Raw genomic sequence first — 15,017 nt, forward strand, 5'->3', positions numbered from 1 at the left:
CCACTCATTACCCACCAACTCCACCACCCACCCATTACCCACCAACTCCACCACCCACTCATTATCCACCAACTCCACCACCTACCCATTATCCACCTACAACTCATTACCCACCAACTCCACCACCCACAACCCACTTCCCACCATCTCATGCACCCACAACCCATTACCCATCAACTCCACCACCCACAACCCACTTCCCATCAACTTATCCACCAACAACACATTACCCACCAACTCCTCCACCCACAACTCATTATCCAACAACTTATCCACCCACAACTCACTATCCACCAACTTATCCACCTACAACAATAATACATCATCCAGAGATAAATCCACCACATACAAGTCCAGTGCCAACTCATCACCCAGTAATATATTCTGAACAACCAAATTCCCCAACAACTCATTATCCAGAAATCCCTATTCATACAAGCCCGATCCCAACAATTATACCGGAAATCCATCCCCACGAAGCATCGACTCTCATTCCCCATCATCCACCTGCGGAAATAGTTAAAACTGAATCCCCCGAGGAAACGACTGAGGCGCAGGAAACTGAGGAGATTACATTAAATCCTCAAGGCGACAACGAGTTGGAATCCTCCGATGAAAATCCATCTAAAATAGTGGAATCAGAAGATTTAAAGCATCCGCCGCACATTCACGCAATCGACGTCGAATGCGCCAAAGACATGATGAAGATAAATATCGAATTTAACAGGAAATTTGACGGCATTATATACTCCAAGGGCTTTTACAGTAATTCAGATTGCCGATATGTTGCAGAGAATTCCGGAGATACTAAGTATTCGTTTACGGTCAGTTTGAATTCTTGCGGAACCGAGTTTATCAATGGTTTTGATACGGAAGGTCAATCGTATTTGGAGAACGTTTTGGTATTGCAAAATGAAGCAGGAATCCAGGAAGTTTGGGATACCATAAGAGCGGTTCGTTGTCTGTGGGAAGGAAACTTAAATAAAGCTTTGAGTGTGGCGCTTAGCGTTGGAATGTTATCTCAAGAAATTGTTACCTTCAGCGGTGACACGGCTATGGCTAAATTGGATATACAGCTTGGAAGAGGACCTTTTGCTCCTACGGCAAATGGTTTAGTGAAGATTGGCGAAGTCATGACTTTGGTAGTCTCCGTGACCGGCGATCCCGGCTTCGATTTACAAGTTAAGGATTGTCGCGCCAAAGATTCAGATAACAACAACAACATCGTCGCCCTCACCGATGATAACGGATGCGTTTTGAAGCCAAAACTGTTCGGAGCTTTCCAGAAAACTCGAAATACAGGAAATTCCGGTGCCAGTATAATGGCTTACGCATTCTTCAACGCTTTCAAATTCCCCGATGTTATGGATCTGATGATCGAGTGCAACGTTGAACTATGCAAAACGGATTGCGATGTTTGCCCAGATCCTGGCCAGAAAATCGATCCGGGAAGAAGGAAACGTGATATCGAATCCAACAATACTCTCGGTGAACCGATTACCATGGGTAGGACATTGAGAATCATCCTTCCGGAAGATTTGAGCGACGGAGAGGAAATTATTAATTTGAATCACAGGGATGTTGTATGCATGTCGATGTTTGGCTTCGTAATTGCGGCAGTTATTTTAATATTTCTTTTATTGGTCAGCACATTGTTCAGTGCATACATATGGATGAAACATCAACGTTTAATTCTCCGCAAACAGTAAATTATTTCTCATTATTTTAATAAATTATTTTACTTATATAAAATATTTTGTACCTATATTTATGTAAATAAAATATTGCATAGTTTTAATATTTATCTTATGTTTTATTTTTTACCTTCTATATGAGCTCTAAAAGTGGTAATTATATAAGTAAACTATGTTTTATCGTTACATGGCTACGCAAATAACACATTTCAAAATGAGCAAATATTCTTTAAACATTAACAAATAAAGAACTCTAAACAAAATTTTAAAAAAAAATTTCACGACCCACACATTTACAAGATTTAAGTTTATATAATCATTATTATTATTAAAACATACCATCGAAGTGGACCTTTATATATTCAGAAAATTTATATTTATTTCTCTTTCTTATTCAGAAATTTTGTACATTTTCATTTACTTATTTAATATAAGACGGAAGACTATAGTCTCTTTATCACTAACTTTGATATCGTTTAGTTGATAATTATTTTTAAATTTAAAATGAATATTTAGTACATCAATTCATTTATATTCTGATACGAAATTAATTTTTTTAAAGAATATTGTGTGTTAAATCTGACTGATAAGACTTTTACATTACTATTATAAACCTTAACAACATTAACTCTTTGAGCGGTGATAAACGTAATGTACCACCTTTTAAACATGCTGAGTAGAGCATTATTATAATTTTCTAGAAAATGTATAGGAAAGAGGAATTGCCATTTAATTTGATTGGCATTGCAAGGGAAGATTCTTGATAGGTCATACTATCCTATGTTGATTCATTTAACGAAGTTGTCTGATTCAGTTGTCTAGAAACTAGTTGAGTCTAGAAATTTGGGAGAGTTAAAGAAATTGTTATAAGGTATTAGATAATTTAGTTTCTTAAATCAAAATTGCTGATAAACATAATTTCATGATTATAGTAATATATACTAGTTGTGTATTTCTTGTAAATCTTATTCAATTATTAGATTTTTACAGATATTAAGCATCTATTCATTACATACATATTGTGTATGTAAAGTTGCCTATATATAACCTTTTGAGATAAATTTCATAATTGTTGTTAAGCTTCGTTCTTTGTAACACAATTATATGAATGATAATTCTAAATAATATAACAAATATGGCTTTACAGTCGACCAATAATTATTGTAATAAAACACAAATTTTCAATATACAATATTTTCTTTCATTTATTTTTTATTTAAAATAAAAACATTTAAAACGTAAACACTAATTAATAAAATAATAAAAAATAATACTTTAATAGAGAAAAAAGTATTGCATTAAAAAACTCTGTTAGCATGGTTTATGGTCTGTGTGTGTTGATGGATCATCAGAGAGTATCTTCTCCAGATCAAAGTTCTGAAACTTTGCCTCATTGCTGGTACTGCTTGCATGTGCCAAGAACAGCTCTTTTAAAAATCCCAGTTCCTTTGTTAAAGTTTTCACTTTCTCCTCTAAAATAGTATTCTCCCTTTTCAATTCGTTCACCCTATTCATGGTTTCCTGAGTTTTCATCTTGGATTTCACTCTGCTCTTTCTGACAGCCTACAAAAACAAAACAAAACAAGTTGTGAATCATCTTGAATAAGTGTAATCTGTTGATTGCATACATATTGCGCAATATTAATAAAATGAAGATAATCTAACCCAAGTGCAATTTTGAGTGAATATTAAAAGTGAATCTTCATAAAACATGAAGAATATGTTTCACAATAAGCCAATTGAAAACTAATAAGATTTTTGTTTATCATAAGGTAATATATGTTATTGTTTGTAAAATATAATTGTAAATTACCATGTTGTTCCGAGCCCTCTTCTTTCTATACTCTTCTGAATCATCTCCAGATTCAAGGGAATCAGCCCTAGCTTTGGCCCGCTTTGGTGGCATTTCCTGCAATAAAGCTAAACGTTTTACACACCAAAGAACCTCCTTATAAGCTACAACTAATGATGTTTACGATTAGATTTGCTAATTAGACTCAGATTATTGTAAAAATAATAAACTGTCATTTTAAGTCACAACGATAATATAAATAAAAATACCAAGAAGGCCAAGTTTGTAAAACGATCAGTGTTGCCAATGTAGATAACTGTGACTACTTTTATAATTCGGAATTACATTTGCTGTATCACGCTGTTGATGATAATAGAGATAATGCAGGTGGTCGATAGTAAAATAAATATGATGATTGAATCTGTTATCAAGTGGTTTGAAGAGATGATTGATTAGATAATTTTTTCGCTTTGAAAATAAATAATTAAATTATTACGTGAACTCTAGTAGATGTATATTTGATGTTTTTGATGGATTTGAATAGTCTTTTTGTTAACTATATGGTAATATTGGGTTTAAATGCGCACGAAGAGGGCGCTGGTAGTGCGACAGCACGAAAAAAAGGTTAACATTGATGACGTTGTTGTTGCACCGGTTGTCGATGGTTGTCAAGCATTTGAGCGATTTGGGCAGTGTTGGGGAAGCACTTGACGTTTGTAACGTCATGAGCGAATGTTTAAACTATATCAGGAATAAAATAAGCTGATAATGATGATTTCAATAACAAGTGGTATTTATACCTTAGCCTCCATCTACTATGTAATTATTCCCATTGGTTATCTGACAAAGTAAGGTAGCACTTACATAGAACATCATAAATGTGATTTAAACTTAATGTTGGCTTTTAGGTGGTGGTTTGCTGAAAAGGAAATGGCGGGAAAGGGTGTTATGTTGGTGACTGGTGGTGCAGGATATGTAGGATCTCACACGATCATCCAACTGCTGAATAATAACTATAGTGTGGTGGCAATTGATAACTTGATCAATTGCTATGCAGAGAAGAACAAGAAGCCAGAGTCTCTTAGGAGGGTCGAAGAGATCACTAACAAAAAAGTTATCTTCTATAATGTTGATATCAAAGATAGAGCAGCACTCGAAAAAGTTTTCAAAGCAGTAAGTCCATTTCTTTTTTTTTAATTCATTATTAATTTATTTAAATTATTCATTTGAAAAGTTTGCTTCAATTTAAACTCTGAATTAAAATATTAATAACCCTTGTAATTAACCAATTTGACTACAATTATTATAATTATTAATTCTAATTAATTACACATTAATCATTTAACAAAATATAATTGTACAAAGTACTGCAATTAATTTGAATGAAAATAAATAATCCAAGAAGTCAAGTAAGATTTCAAAGGGTCTCATTGACCATATTGGATTTCACATGACCTTGGCTGTGAACATCACCAGATGTTTTAAAATTAGCAGCCTCAGTTCTTGTTTCATCAAAAATTAAAGCCTAATGATTTCCTGTCCATGCATTTTCGTTTTCAATCCTGAAACTGCACATACGTTCCACACGTGGGATGTGCTTGAAATGTGAATTAGGAATGTGGGGGAGGAATAATTGGAGCGTTCGCTTCCTCTGATAAAATTTACCGCGTTGATAACGAGTTCGTTTCAAAAACAGAATACCAACGATTTTTCGGAGAAAGGAACGATCAAATGCCAATACATGTAAATTTATATGGACATCACAATTTATATCTATTATATATATATATGTTTTTTTTTTCGTCATCGGTCGATATGAATCTTCGCAATTTTTGTTTACAAGGTTAATGTCTGTATCATCGTTTTTGTATGTCACCTTTCATAATACACCATAATGCAGTGAGGCAACGCGAATATATTAATCGTTTACCATTGATCGGTTACGAAATGCTTTATTATTTACTACAAATACGGCCGTACTCCTCTCTGAGCCAATTTATTACAAAATATTACAGTAAACTTCGATTAATTTCACAAGTCTTGCCTCCATAACGTCGCTTAATGGCTTAGTCTAAATTGCATTGAATTCTTCGTTGCTTCAAATTGAAAACTTTAAATGACGTAACAACAATTTAAACAACGTGTCTACCATAAAATATGTTTTTTTGTCGTTAATTTCAGTTTACGATTTTTTCTTTGCTAAAACTATTAATTTTCAAAGATTATTATTGAAATAGTTGCACGGTCGCATTCTTAGGAAACTATTACCATATTTCTGATAACATTATTTTTTTTCATTTTTAATATCAAGTTTTCTTTTACATATTTTACTATTTGTTCAATGTTACTTATCGTTTCTTATCATCTTAAAATTTGCGGTATTTAAAATAATTTAAATACGTACGTTTTATTTTATTTTCTAATATTCACGTACAGTGAATAAATATCGGGCTTGAATTCAGAATTGGCGTTTATAGCGGATATCGAGTTTCTGTCTCGTTTCTCGTATTATTCATGTTTATTAGTAATCGCATCCTCATTCATACACCGTTTTCATATATTTTTGCGCGTAATTCTTGCGCTGGAATTTCCCGGTCATCGATTTTGTGGAAGTATATATGTATATAATTAAATACCGATTACTGAATTTTCCCTGAATGCAGTTAGGGTCTTGGCAGATTGCCTACGATTTTTGCATCGGATTCCATAAGGCGAAGAAACGTACACTTGAAAAGAAGTATAAAAAAGAGTCAAACGGGAATTTCATGGAAGCCTCATTATGTGGCGGGTTATTGAACAATGATGACCTTCATTCGCATACGAAACTCGTGTTATTTTTTTTTGTACGACGAAGGATGTACAGAAATGTAGCATCACAGAATCAATTGTTAAAACCGAATACGATTATTAGAAAAAAAAATATTTTCTTTAGAATATCAACATTAATATTTTAAAGTAAAACACATGTTTTTAATTAAAGGAAATTTTTTTAAAAATAGCTGAAATTTTGGTATTATGGTGATCCGTTTCGGTTCTGCGTCTTCAACATTCACGACAGCATTCCTATACCATCATGAACTGTGAGCTTCTTGTTTTAGAGCCTAATAGTTACAGCGTACATCCTCCAGTCATATTCTAAAACAAGTGCAATCATTCCTGTTGCTATGACAAGAAAGACGTGGGAAGAATAGATGCATTCCTATTTTATGATAAAAACTATTCTATATAGCTTTTACACTATTCGGATTATTTTGTTTCTTAGTTGCATTTAAATAGCAAAAATAACAATTATTAGGGCGGAAAAATGTTTGATTATTTAATTTACTTTTCAAAATTCATAAACATAATTATCTAATATCAAAGTTTAATTAGTAATTATTAGTCAATTGCGAATTATAAGAGCACGTACAATTTTACGTATAAAAAAAATTCAATAAACTTCCTTTTATTTTTTTTATGCACAATAAATGCGTGAAGGATATTTTCAATTAATTTCAGTGTCGTTCAGTATTCGTTGCATATTTATCATTTTGTATAAAAAATACTACAATCTGCTACTGCTCGTGACTTTTATAATCTAATATAATTTGTTTATTTTACAGCAATTCTGCAGTAAAGCGCAGAAATTACGTATATTAATAGTATTAGCAAGGAGATTAATTTCAGAAAATCAGTATAATTTTACGTATTATTTTTCAGTCGTTGCATTTTAAACTAAAAGTTCTTTTTTTTTTCAATAATATAACAAGAAACCATTTTTTTATATAAGAATTATTATTATTTTCAATAAAAATAATATTAACAATTGGATATAGGATAGAAAATGCAGGAATAATATAGAAATTTGTTTCAATTAAAAATTACTAATAATATGAACTATGTATAAATTACAAAGTAAGGAAACATAAACAGTTTATAAATGTGATAACCGAATAAAATAACTGTTTATAAGTCGTGGCATTAATGTAGATAAAATGTGATTTGCTTGCATATCTCTTCTGTAAACATACTTAATATGACTGGATTGCAAAATTAGTTCAGAAATAGATTATTATGTCCTAATTAATTACAGTGGAACCTCGCTTAACGAGAACCTCACATTACGGGCATTTCGCATAACGAGCAAAATGAATTGTAAGAAAAATGACTCGCTTAACGTACGATGTTTCGTACGAGTGACGATGAGAAGAGAAGGATTGCGTGCCTACTACATCATTTTTAAAACTTGTGTACACATATGTGTATTTTTGAATATGTTTCACTATACGAGTATTTCACTACACGAGTAAAAATCCTGAAATTTTGGAACGGATTAAACTCGTTAAGCGAATTTCCACTGAACTTAGTTTTTGTCAAAGTTTGATACTATATATGAACTCCAAAAAGGATCCGCTCTCACTACTGAACGTAGTAACAACATCTATTTTATTGCCGTCTGCTTTTCTGCATGAACTCATTAAGTAATATACAAATATTTGGATAGTAGTCTAAAAATACTATACTTATTTGTATTAGCTAGCCTACTTTCGTTTGATAAATCGACTTATGTAAAGCAATATTTGTATTTTATAATTTCATATTAATAGTAATATTTATATAGATGTTTTTTATCAGTACTTGTCAATATTGTCACAGACATTCAAGGTTTTTTTTACAATAATGGTATTTGCGAATAATTATAGTTCATCTAAATACAATAGAATTTCCATGAAATACATAGACTGAGTTGTTGATAATAATGATAATAGTATATAAAAGAAAGCATTGAATTTTTGTAACAGTACGAATCCTATATTTTTTATTTATTTAAATTAAGGCACTTTTCTATTAATAATTGATTAATAAAATAATTGTTCATAGCAGATACAGTGTGAATTTCTACTAATAACGGATTTGTTATTAATATTTTCAGCATAAATTTGACTGTGTTATTCACTTTGCAGCACTGAAAGCCGTGGGTGAATCAGTGCAAATACCATTGACATATTATCAGAACAATATTGCTGGATCTAGCACTCTGTTCGAGGTGAGTAAGAGATATGATTAAAACTCGACGATTGTTGCTAATTACATGATTTTTATCCATCAGGTTATGCGAGACAACAATGTGAAAAACATCGTTTTCTCGTCATCAGCCACGGTCTACGGCATTCCGCAGTTTCTTCCTCTCACCGAGGAACATCCGACGGGTCAAGGGTGCACAAATCCCTACGGCAAAACAAAATATTTCGTAGAAGAGATCCTTAAGGACGTATGCACATCCGATCCGGTAAATCCTTAATGTCCATAGAATGAATAGAATTGATCTTTACTTTCTAATTGATCTCAACAGGAATGGAAAGTTATTTTGCTGAGGTATTTTAATCCGGTCGGGGCTCATGAATCAGGCATGATCGGAGAAGATCCATCAGGAATTCCGAATAATCTAATGCCGTACATATCTCAGGTACTTTAAAGCAATTTGCTAGAGAAAATTAATTGTTAACGTTTTGCATTTCTCTGCAGGTTGCAGTTGGTCGACGAGAAAAACTGTTGATATACGGCGACGATTATGATACACCTGATGGAACAGGTGTCCGCGATTACATTCACATTACAGATTTGGCCATAGGTCACGTGAACGCTTTGAACAAAATCAATGAGTCCGGCTTCAAGGGTTGCAGGGCGTACAACCTGGGAACTGGAAAGGGATACTCGGTCATGGACATGGTGCAGGCATTTTCTAAAGTTTCAGGGAAGGATATAAAATACGAAGTTGTGGGTAGGAGGGAGGGTGACGTTGCCTCGAGCTATGCGGACGCCCAATTGGCAAGGGATGAACTGAATTGGGTCGCCACCAAGGGCATTCTTGATATGTGCCGCGACACCTGGAAATGGCAGGTGAAAAATCCCAAAGGGTTCCAAGGTACTTAATGGACTCGGAACGCAATAATGATGCACTCTATTTTCGATTATAATACTTTCTCTTCGTGTATTTATTGTTCCTATTTTAAATAGGTCGATTTTGAATTTCGATATAATAAATTTTATTTATTCCAATCATAATTATTTTATCTGAATACGTATAGTGTATGTGTGTAAGTTCGTTAGTTTCAAGAGGCCCAGTGTATAATTTGATATGTACAAAATAATTAATAAAAGTATTAAACATTTTTGTTTTCACATCATTTATATATATTATATATGTCAACACTCAAAAGCTAAAACGTAGATTCCAAAAAAAATACAGTTATTCATTAATATTCAAATTTAATCGAACAGCGGAAATCTTTCTTCGCAGAAAGTAAAAGTAGTTATTATGCTAGAAAATACACCTATTAATGACTTTTTCAATGGTAAAAAATATTTTGTGTCCACTATTTTAATTATTGTGTTATTATTTAAAAAAAATATCATTGAATGATTAATGCTAGTATATCATATCGAGATATTTATAAAATAGAAAAGTTACGTGGTTTTTCATATGAATTAAAAATATATATAAATTATTCTATTTCATATAATTTAAGACTACACTGGTAATCAAAAGAAATGTTAAAATAAAAAGAACATTTGCTTAACTTTCATCCCTGGAGACTATTTAAAGAGTAATAAGTGAGGGAAAGTTGGTATCAAATTCAATTACAGCAACTACACAAAGATTTACATTCATAGCGTTTCAATAGACTTCATTAGGTCTTGTTTTACTAAAGACTTTAGTTTTTGTAATATATTTCTACAATGTGAACTTTGTAATCGGATTACAATCTTTCATTAAAAACGACATCTTCGACGTTATTCTGTAAATTAAGAAATCAGATCATTATTTTGGACTCATTTTAACTTAATTTTGCAAATACAATGGAACCTCGCTTAACGAGCACCTCATATAACAAGCATTTCGCTTAACGAGCAAAATCAATTGCAAGAAAAATGACTCGCAAAATTATATGCTCTATTATAGTATATTACATTAGTTTATATGGGGAAAATTGTATCACTATAAGAGTAAAAATCCTGAAATTTTGAAACAGATTATGCCCGTTAACCGAAGTTCTATTGTATGTGAATACCTAAATTTAATATATTCATAAAAAATATCATTTCAAAACTTTGTATTACATTACTTTCTAAAAGTTATAACTCGATTATAATGTTTTATAGGAACATTACTCGTAAAATTTTAATAAAAACTTTGTAAAATTCTTAATGGCATTATTCAATTATTATATTCACATTAATTCACCAGCGACAAATCCTTTACTATTTTTAAAAAATATGAATTATGTTGTTTTATTTATAGTTCATTTTCTATTAATAATAATAAAAACACGTACATCTAAAGCATTTTATTTTTGCACACGTAGATTGAATACATTAAGATACAAGAATACTTTAGACACATTGCTTATATAGTAACAGCTAGAAGCTTTCTATGACTAGAATACCATGTAACTCTTATACAATATAGACTATAAAATTCTCAAATAAGCATTAAAACTAATATAAATAAATACATTTTGATAAAATTCATAAATATATATACAACGAAATATACAGTTTTAACTTAATTATAATAATTGAGTCTTCTAATTTGGACCACGAGACAACAACGCAGTTTTAGAGATTTTATCCTTACACGAGTCTTGATATGAATCGTTAAGATTGAATATTGTATGCTAGTATTAAAGTAAAAAGGGGTACAGTGAGCTACATTCAGTTAAATATGTTATTTCTTACATCAAGTCTTATCCTTAACTAATTCACATCAATTCCTTAAGTCTAAACATGAAACTACTACAGTCCTCCATTATATGAAATAGCGGGACTGTGTCTACAGCATCCAATTAACGGAACTTTATAATGATTTCAAATTAACAATTCAGAGTAAATAAAGTTTTTTTTTTAAATATTTTATATATGTTTACAATAGTTTGCATAGATTAATTTAAAGTTCCACTTTAGCATGACAAATGTATTATCCCCAGCTGCCAAACTTTACCAACTTATCACAAATTCTTATATGTAAAAATATAACAACATAAAATATATTTTATTTTCATAAATTTATTTGATCTCAAGCACCTTAAAATCACTTTGTCATGCAAAAATGGAAATATTAAAAGATTGAAAAAGGTGCTTTTTCATAAACGAGTTAAAAAATATTTGAAACTAATAGTATACATTTACAATAGATTAATGCTCATAATATAAAATATATATATGTATTATATAAGAAATAAAGAATATATATCTATATATCAGTCAATTAATTAAACAAGTTTTGGAGCTTACCACATTCCTTTAATAATAATCTTTCGAGATTCCTGCCTCGATTCCTCCTTATGAATCATCCAAGAGTATAAATCGGCGTCGTGATCTGCTTATTACGAATGGTGATAGCCTTTCTGAGATCATCAGTCACAGATCGCGGTAAATCAAGTGCACTTACTTCTTCTGGTGTCTTAAAGTAATTCCTCAAAATCAACAAGGATTGGAACCTCAAGCTGTAAAGTGGTGTAGTGATACAGCAAATCTTCCTCTTCTCTCGATCGACAACTGGTTCCCTCAAGTTTGATTTTAATTTCATGATTTCCTGTGTGGGCCTCGGCATGTAAATGTATTGCTTGCAGATGTGCATTCTGTCTTTGGTGTGTATCTCCAGAGCCAGCCAGGGGTGAGTGGTAAATGTATTCACATCTACATATTCACCCCTGCGCAGCAGTTTGTATCTGATGTAGCTGCCAAAGAAGTTAACCCACACCAGCTCAATGGTGCATTTGGTTAAATTTATGAAGCGCAAGTAGACCTTCTGGTCAGATCTTAAGGACCTGATGGCATCTCTTTTGACTTCACCCTGTGGATCCTCCTAGAAAAGTTAAAGTTCATTAATCATTCAAGAAACTATCATAGCTTTATCATGGTTTGTTGTAATTAATATTGAGAATTGAAAACAATACTCAGTTAACGCGTCAGTTTGACATTTTAGACGTCAAAAAATGTTGTGTTTTTAACCAAGAAGAGGAATTACATAGAAGGTGTAAATAGTTCGTGTTCTAGTGAAGATCTTGAATTGAAAAACAAAGAAAGTCGTAGAAGCATCGACCGATCAATATGGCAATTTGTGTTGCAATCATTGGAAAGGACGTAAGTTAAAGAGATAGTAAAAAGAAATAACCTACCGCCATTGTGCAAAATCTGCTCTATTATTCCAATGATTATTCTTAAAACCCTTGAACTCTTCGACTGAATTCGAACGATATCTTCGATTTTGGCTCCTTGGCAAATACGTACTTCGAAAATACTAATAAATGGCAAGTATTGCTATTCCTCCAAGCGGACGGCCATTAATTAAAAGACGCTCTCTGTGTTGACGCGCTGTACTACGTGACTACACCAATGTGCACCAATGTCTGCCATCCCTTGAATGCACTTCAACCTACTTTCTGGACTATGCAATTTATGCTAAGTACAGACGTTACACGTCTCATACTAATGATCGTATTGCCGTTTAAATGAATTTTTATTCATTTGCATTCTTCATTAATGAATAACGAACATTTCAGCGTATTTCTTTTCGTTGTCCTTCACAATTATGGAGTACAATCAATACTTGTTGACATCGTTTACATTGCGCTGAAGCAGGAACAACCTGATATAATATTTTTGTGGGGTAGTCCTAAAATTACATTTCCATTTTTTTTTCAAAGCTTTATGTTATAGTAGGTCACGTTCCTGGTATTACTCTAATGAGAAAAGGGTCAATTATGTATTTGTATACTATATAAATTCTGAATTAAATATGTATAATAGAGGATGTTTGCAATATCAATAACAAATGTTTCATCAATCTCTTATTTAGTTCAAATTTTAAAACTATTATATTATAGCTCTGTTTTGGATTATTGTAATTCATCCTTAAATTTTAATTGTGTATTTTTTATTGATGTATTTAATCATATATTTACAATATTTTAAGTTAGTTGTATAAATCAGTGATTCTCACTCCCCAGGGGGGTCGCGTAAAATATTTGGGGGTTTTAAAAAATTAATGAATGATAAATCCTGGTTGTTTTTCTACACATACCTATTCTTCGGGGGGTTGCTAAAACTGTTTATGTCCAAAAGGGGGTTGCGGACCAAAAAGTTTGAGAATCACTTTGAGCGACTTTTGAACTTAAGTTTAGAAAAGGTTTAGAAACGCTGTTCTAGATTACATAATATAAGCAAATGAAATTGAAAGTAAATATTTTTGAAATTTTGTTGATTGCATTTTAATGTATATATGTATGTACAATAACTTTCATTTTTAGAATTCCCCCAAGTACTTTGCCTGTTCGAATCCGGACGATGAAATTAATCTTCAATATAAAGTGCTTTCATCGTTGGATGTGATCGAGGAGAAACTGAATACGGCTAATAAAGTGACCGATTTCAGGGAATTGTTTTTGGGAACTCTGTATTCATTGGAAAGCCACAAAATGTAAATTTTGATTGTACAATTTCAAGCAAATCAATGCATATTTTTCTTTCAACTTTTTTTTAGATATGGATATGTGACTAATACTAAAATCAAATTCATAATCGTCGTTGATTCCACGAACACAGCTTTGCGCGATAACGAGATCCGCTCGGTATGCATAAATAATCCCCTGTATATGTATATTACGCTCAATGTCGTAATATTTTTTTGTTGTTGCTTTCAGATGTTCAGGAAAATCCATAGCATATACGCCGACAATATCTGTAATCCATTCCATATTCCAGGGGAGCCAATTACTTCCAAGTATGTAAAATAAGCCAATTTCGTTGTGAGTTTAGGTTTTAAATACTGCCGCATCGGTATACTTCAAAGAAGTATATAAAAAAAAGAGTTGCACTTTCTCTTCATGGAGTTGGCATTATGAAGTACGGATTGTAATTGATTGTGCCAAAAATGTACCAAATATTCAAATACTATACACTTGCAACTACAATAATACTCGCACTATGCGAGGTATAGTGGAACCTCGCTTAACGAGCAAGAAAAATGACTCGCTTAACAACCAACGTTTCGCATAACGAGTGAGGATGAGAAGAGAAGTCCCGGATTGCGGCAATCGACATAATTTTTAAAACTTGTGTACACATATTATGTATTTTTTTAAATATATTTCACTATACGATTAAAAATCCGGACATTTTGGAACAGATTAAACTCGTTAAGCGAGGTTCCACTGTATTGTTGTAGTTACAAGTATATAGTAATATTAGAAACCGGTCTAATCGAGGACAACATAATTTTGTGTACTAATTTTATAAGATTTATTTGAGATTTGCCGACTATATTAATGTATTGTTTTATATTCCAGGTCTTTCCATGATAAGGCCACCAGTATTATGTTTGGAACTGTTTGATTTCTGATGGAGTAATAAGGGTTAACAGTTTATTACACGATGTAATTTTAAATGTAATCTGAAATAAAATAAGATATAAGAACAAACAAGATATGTGTGTATTTATTTTTCAATAGGAAAAAAGTGGAAAAATAAGTATTTTATACATTTTAGCA

General features: G+C 32.0%; 5 protein-coding genes across 6 annotated transcripts; 3 read left to right on the forward strand and 2 right to left on the reverse strand.

Annotated features, from left to right (window-relative positions):
- Positions 1-420: 420 nt before the first annotated feature.
- On the forward strand, positions 421-1,709 carry LOC108566283 (the record flags this gene model as incomplete). Its single annotated transcript, XM_017926094.1, has 1 exon — positions 421-1,709. A coding segment is annotated over one exon (1,289 nt), but the record flags the coding sequence as incomplete, so codon positions are not given.
- A 1,261-nt stretch (positions 1,710-2,970) lies between these two features.
- Positions 2,971-3,749, reverse strand: LOC108566344 (CCAAT/enhancer-binding protein gamma-like). Its single transcript, XM_017926168.1, has 2 exons — positions 3,508-3,749; positions 2,971-3,257 (listed from the first exon to the last, which is right to left on the reverse strand). The coding sequence occupies exons 1-2, from the start codon at positions 3,598-3,600 to the stop codon at positions 3,006-3,008; spliced, it is 345 nt and encodes a 114-aa protein (XP_017781657.1). The 5' UTR covers positions 3,601-3,749; the 3' UTR covers positions 2,971-3,005.
- Positions 3,750-3,998: 249 nt separating this feature from the next.
- LOC108566333 (UDP-glucose 4-epimerase) lies at positions 3,999-9,612 on the forward strand. 2 transcript variants are annotated; one of them, XM_017926147.1, is made up of 6 exons: positions 3,999-4,334; positions 4,395-4,659; positions 8,399-8,512; positions 8,576-8,755; positions 8,819-8,932; positions 8,992-9,612. In XM_017926147.1, the coding sequence occupies exons 1-6, from the start codon at positions 4,255-4,257 to the stop codon at positions 9,397-9,399; spliced, it is 1,161 nt and encodes a 386-aa protein (XP_017781636.1). In that variant the 5' UTR covers positions 3,999-4,254; the 3' UTR covers positions 9,400-9,612. The 2 variants fall into 2 exon arrangements, with proteins under 2 accessions (XP_017781636.1, XP_017781646.1); XM_017926157.1 differs by having other exon boundaries at positions 4,260-4,339.
- A 1,187-nt stretch (positions 9,613-10,799) lies between these two features.
- On the reverse strand, positions 10,800-13,077 carry LOC108566355 (von Hippel-Lindau tumor suppressor homolog). Its single transcript, XM_017926196.1, has 2 exons — positions 12,648-13,077; positions 10,800-12,334 (listed from the first exon to the last, which is right to left on the reverse strand). The coding sequence occupies exons 1-2, from the start codon at positions 12,651-12,653 to the stop codon at positions 11,816-11,818; spliced, it is 525 nt and encodes a 174-aa protein (XP_017781685.1). The 5' UTR covers positions 12,654-13,077; the 3' UTR covers positions 10,800-11,815.
- On the forward strand, positions 12,365-14,923 carry LOC108566360 (trafficking protein particle complex subunit 2-like protein). Its single transcript, XM_017926209.1, has 5 exons — positions 12,365-12,612; positions 13,779-13,948; positions 14,012-14,099; positions 14,172-14,251; positions 14,817-14,923. Exons 1-5 carry the CDS (start codon positions 12,580-12,582, stop codon positions 14,860-14,862), a joined length of 417 nt encoding a protein of 138 aa, XP_017781698.1. The 5' UTR covers positions 12,365-12,579; the 3' UTR covers positions 14,863-14,923.
- Positions 14,924-15,017: the final 94 nt, after the last annotated feature.

This window comes from Nicrophorus vespilloides, unplaced genomic scaffold (genome assembly GCF_001412225.1).
Source record: "Nicrophorus vespilloides isolate i.1.1-1 unplaced genomic scaffold, Nicve_v1.0, whole genome shotgun sequence".
Lineage (NCBI taxonomy): Eukaryota > Metazoa > Arthropoda > Insecta > Coleoptera > Silphidae > Nicrophorus > Nicrophorus vespilloides.

Bases quoted from the DNA above. Each gene is read 5' to 3' on its own strand.
- LOC108566333 (XM_017926147.1), top strand. From the start codon at position 4,255: ATGATGATTTCAATAACAAGTGGTATTTATACCTTAGCCTCCATCTAC. The intron at 4,335-4,394 runs GTAAGGTAGCAC...GTTGGCTTTTAG, and splicing joins CCCATTGGTTATCTGACAAA to GTGGTGGTTTGCTGAAAAGG. The intron at 8,513-8,575 runs GTGAGTAAGAGA...TTTATCCATCAG, and splicing joins GATCTAGCACTCTGTTCGAG to GTTATGCGAGACAACAATGT.
- LOC108566360 (XM_017926209.1), top strand. From the start codon at position 12,580: ATGGCAATTTGTGTTGCAATCATTGGAAAGGAC. The intron at 12,613-13,778 runs GTAAGTTAAAGA...TTTCATTTTTAG, and splicing joins TTGCAATCATTGGAAAGGAC to AATTCCCCCAAGTACTTTGC. The intron at 14,252-14,816 runs GTATGTAAAATA...TTTATATTCCAG, and splicing joins GGGGAGCCAATTACTTCCAA to GTCTTTCCATGATAAGGCCA.
- LOC108566344 (XM_017926168.1), bottom strand. From the start codon at position 3,600: ATGCCACCAAAGCGGGCCAAAGCTAGGGCTGATTCCCTTGAATCTGGA. The intron at 3,258-3,507 runs GTAATTTACAAT...TTGTTTTTGTAG, and splicing joins AGAGGGCTCGGAACAACATG to GCTGTCAGAAAGAGCAGAGT.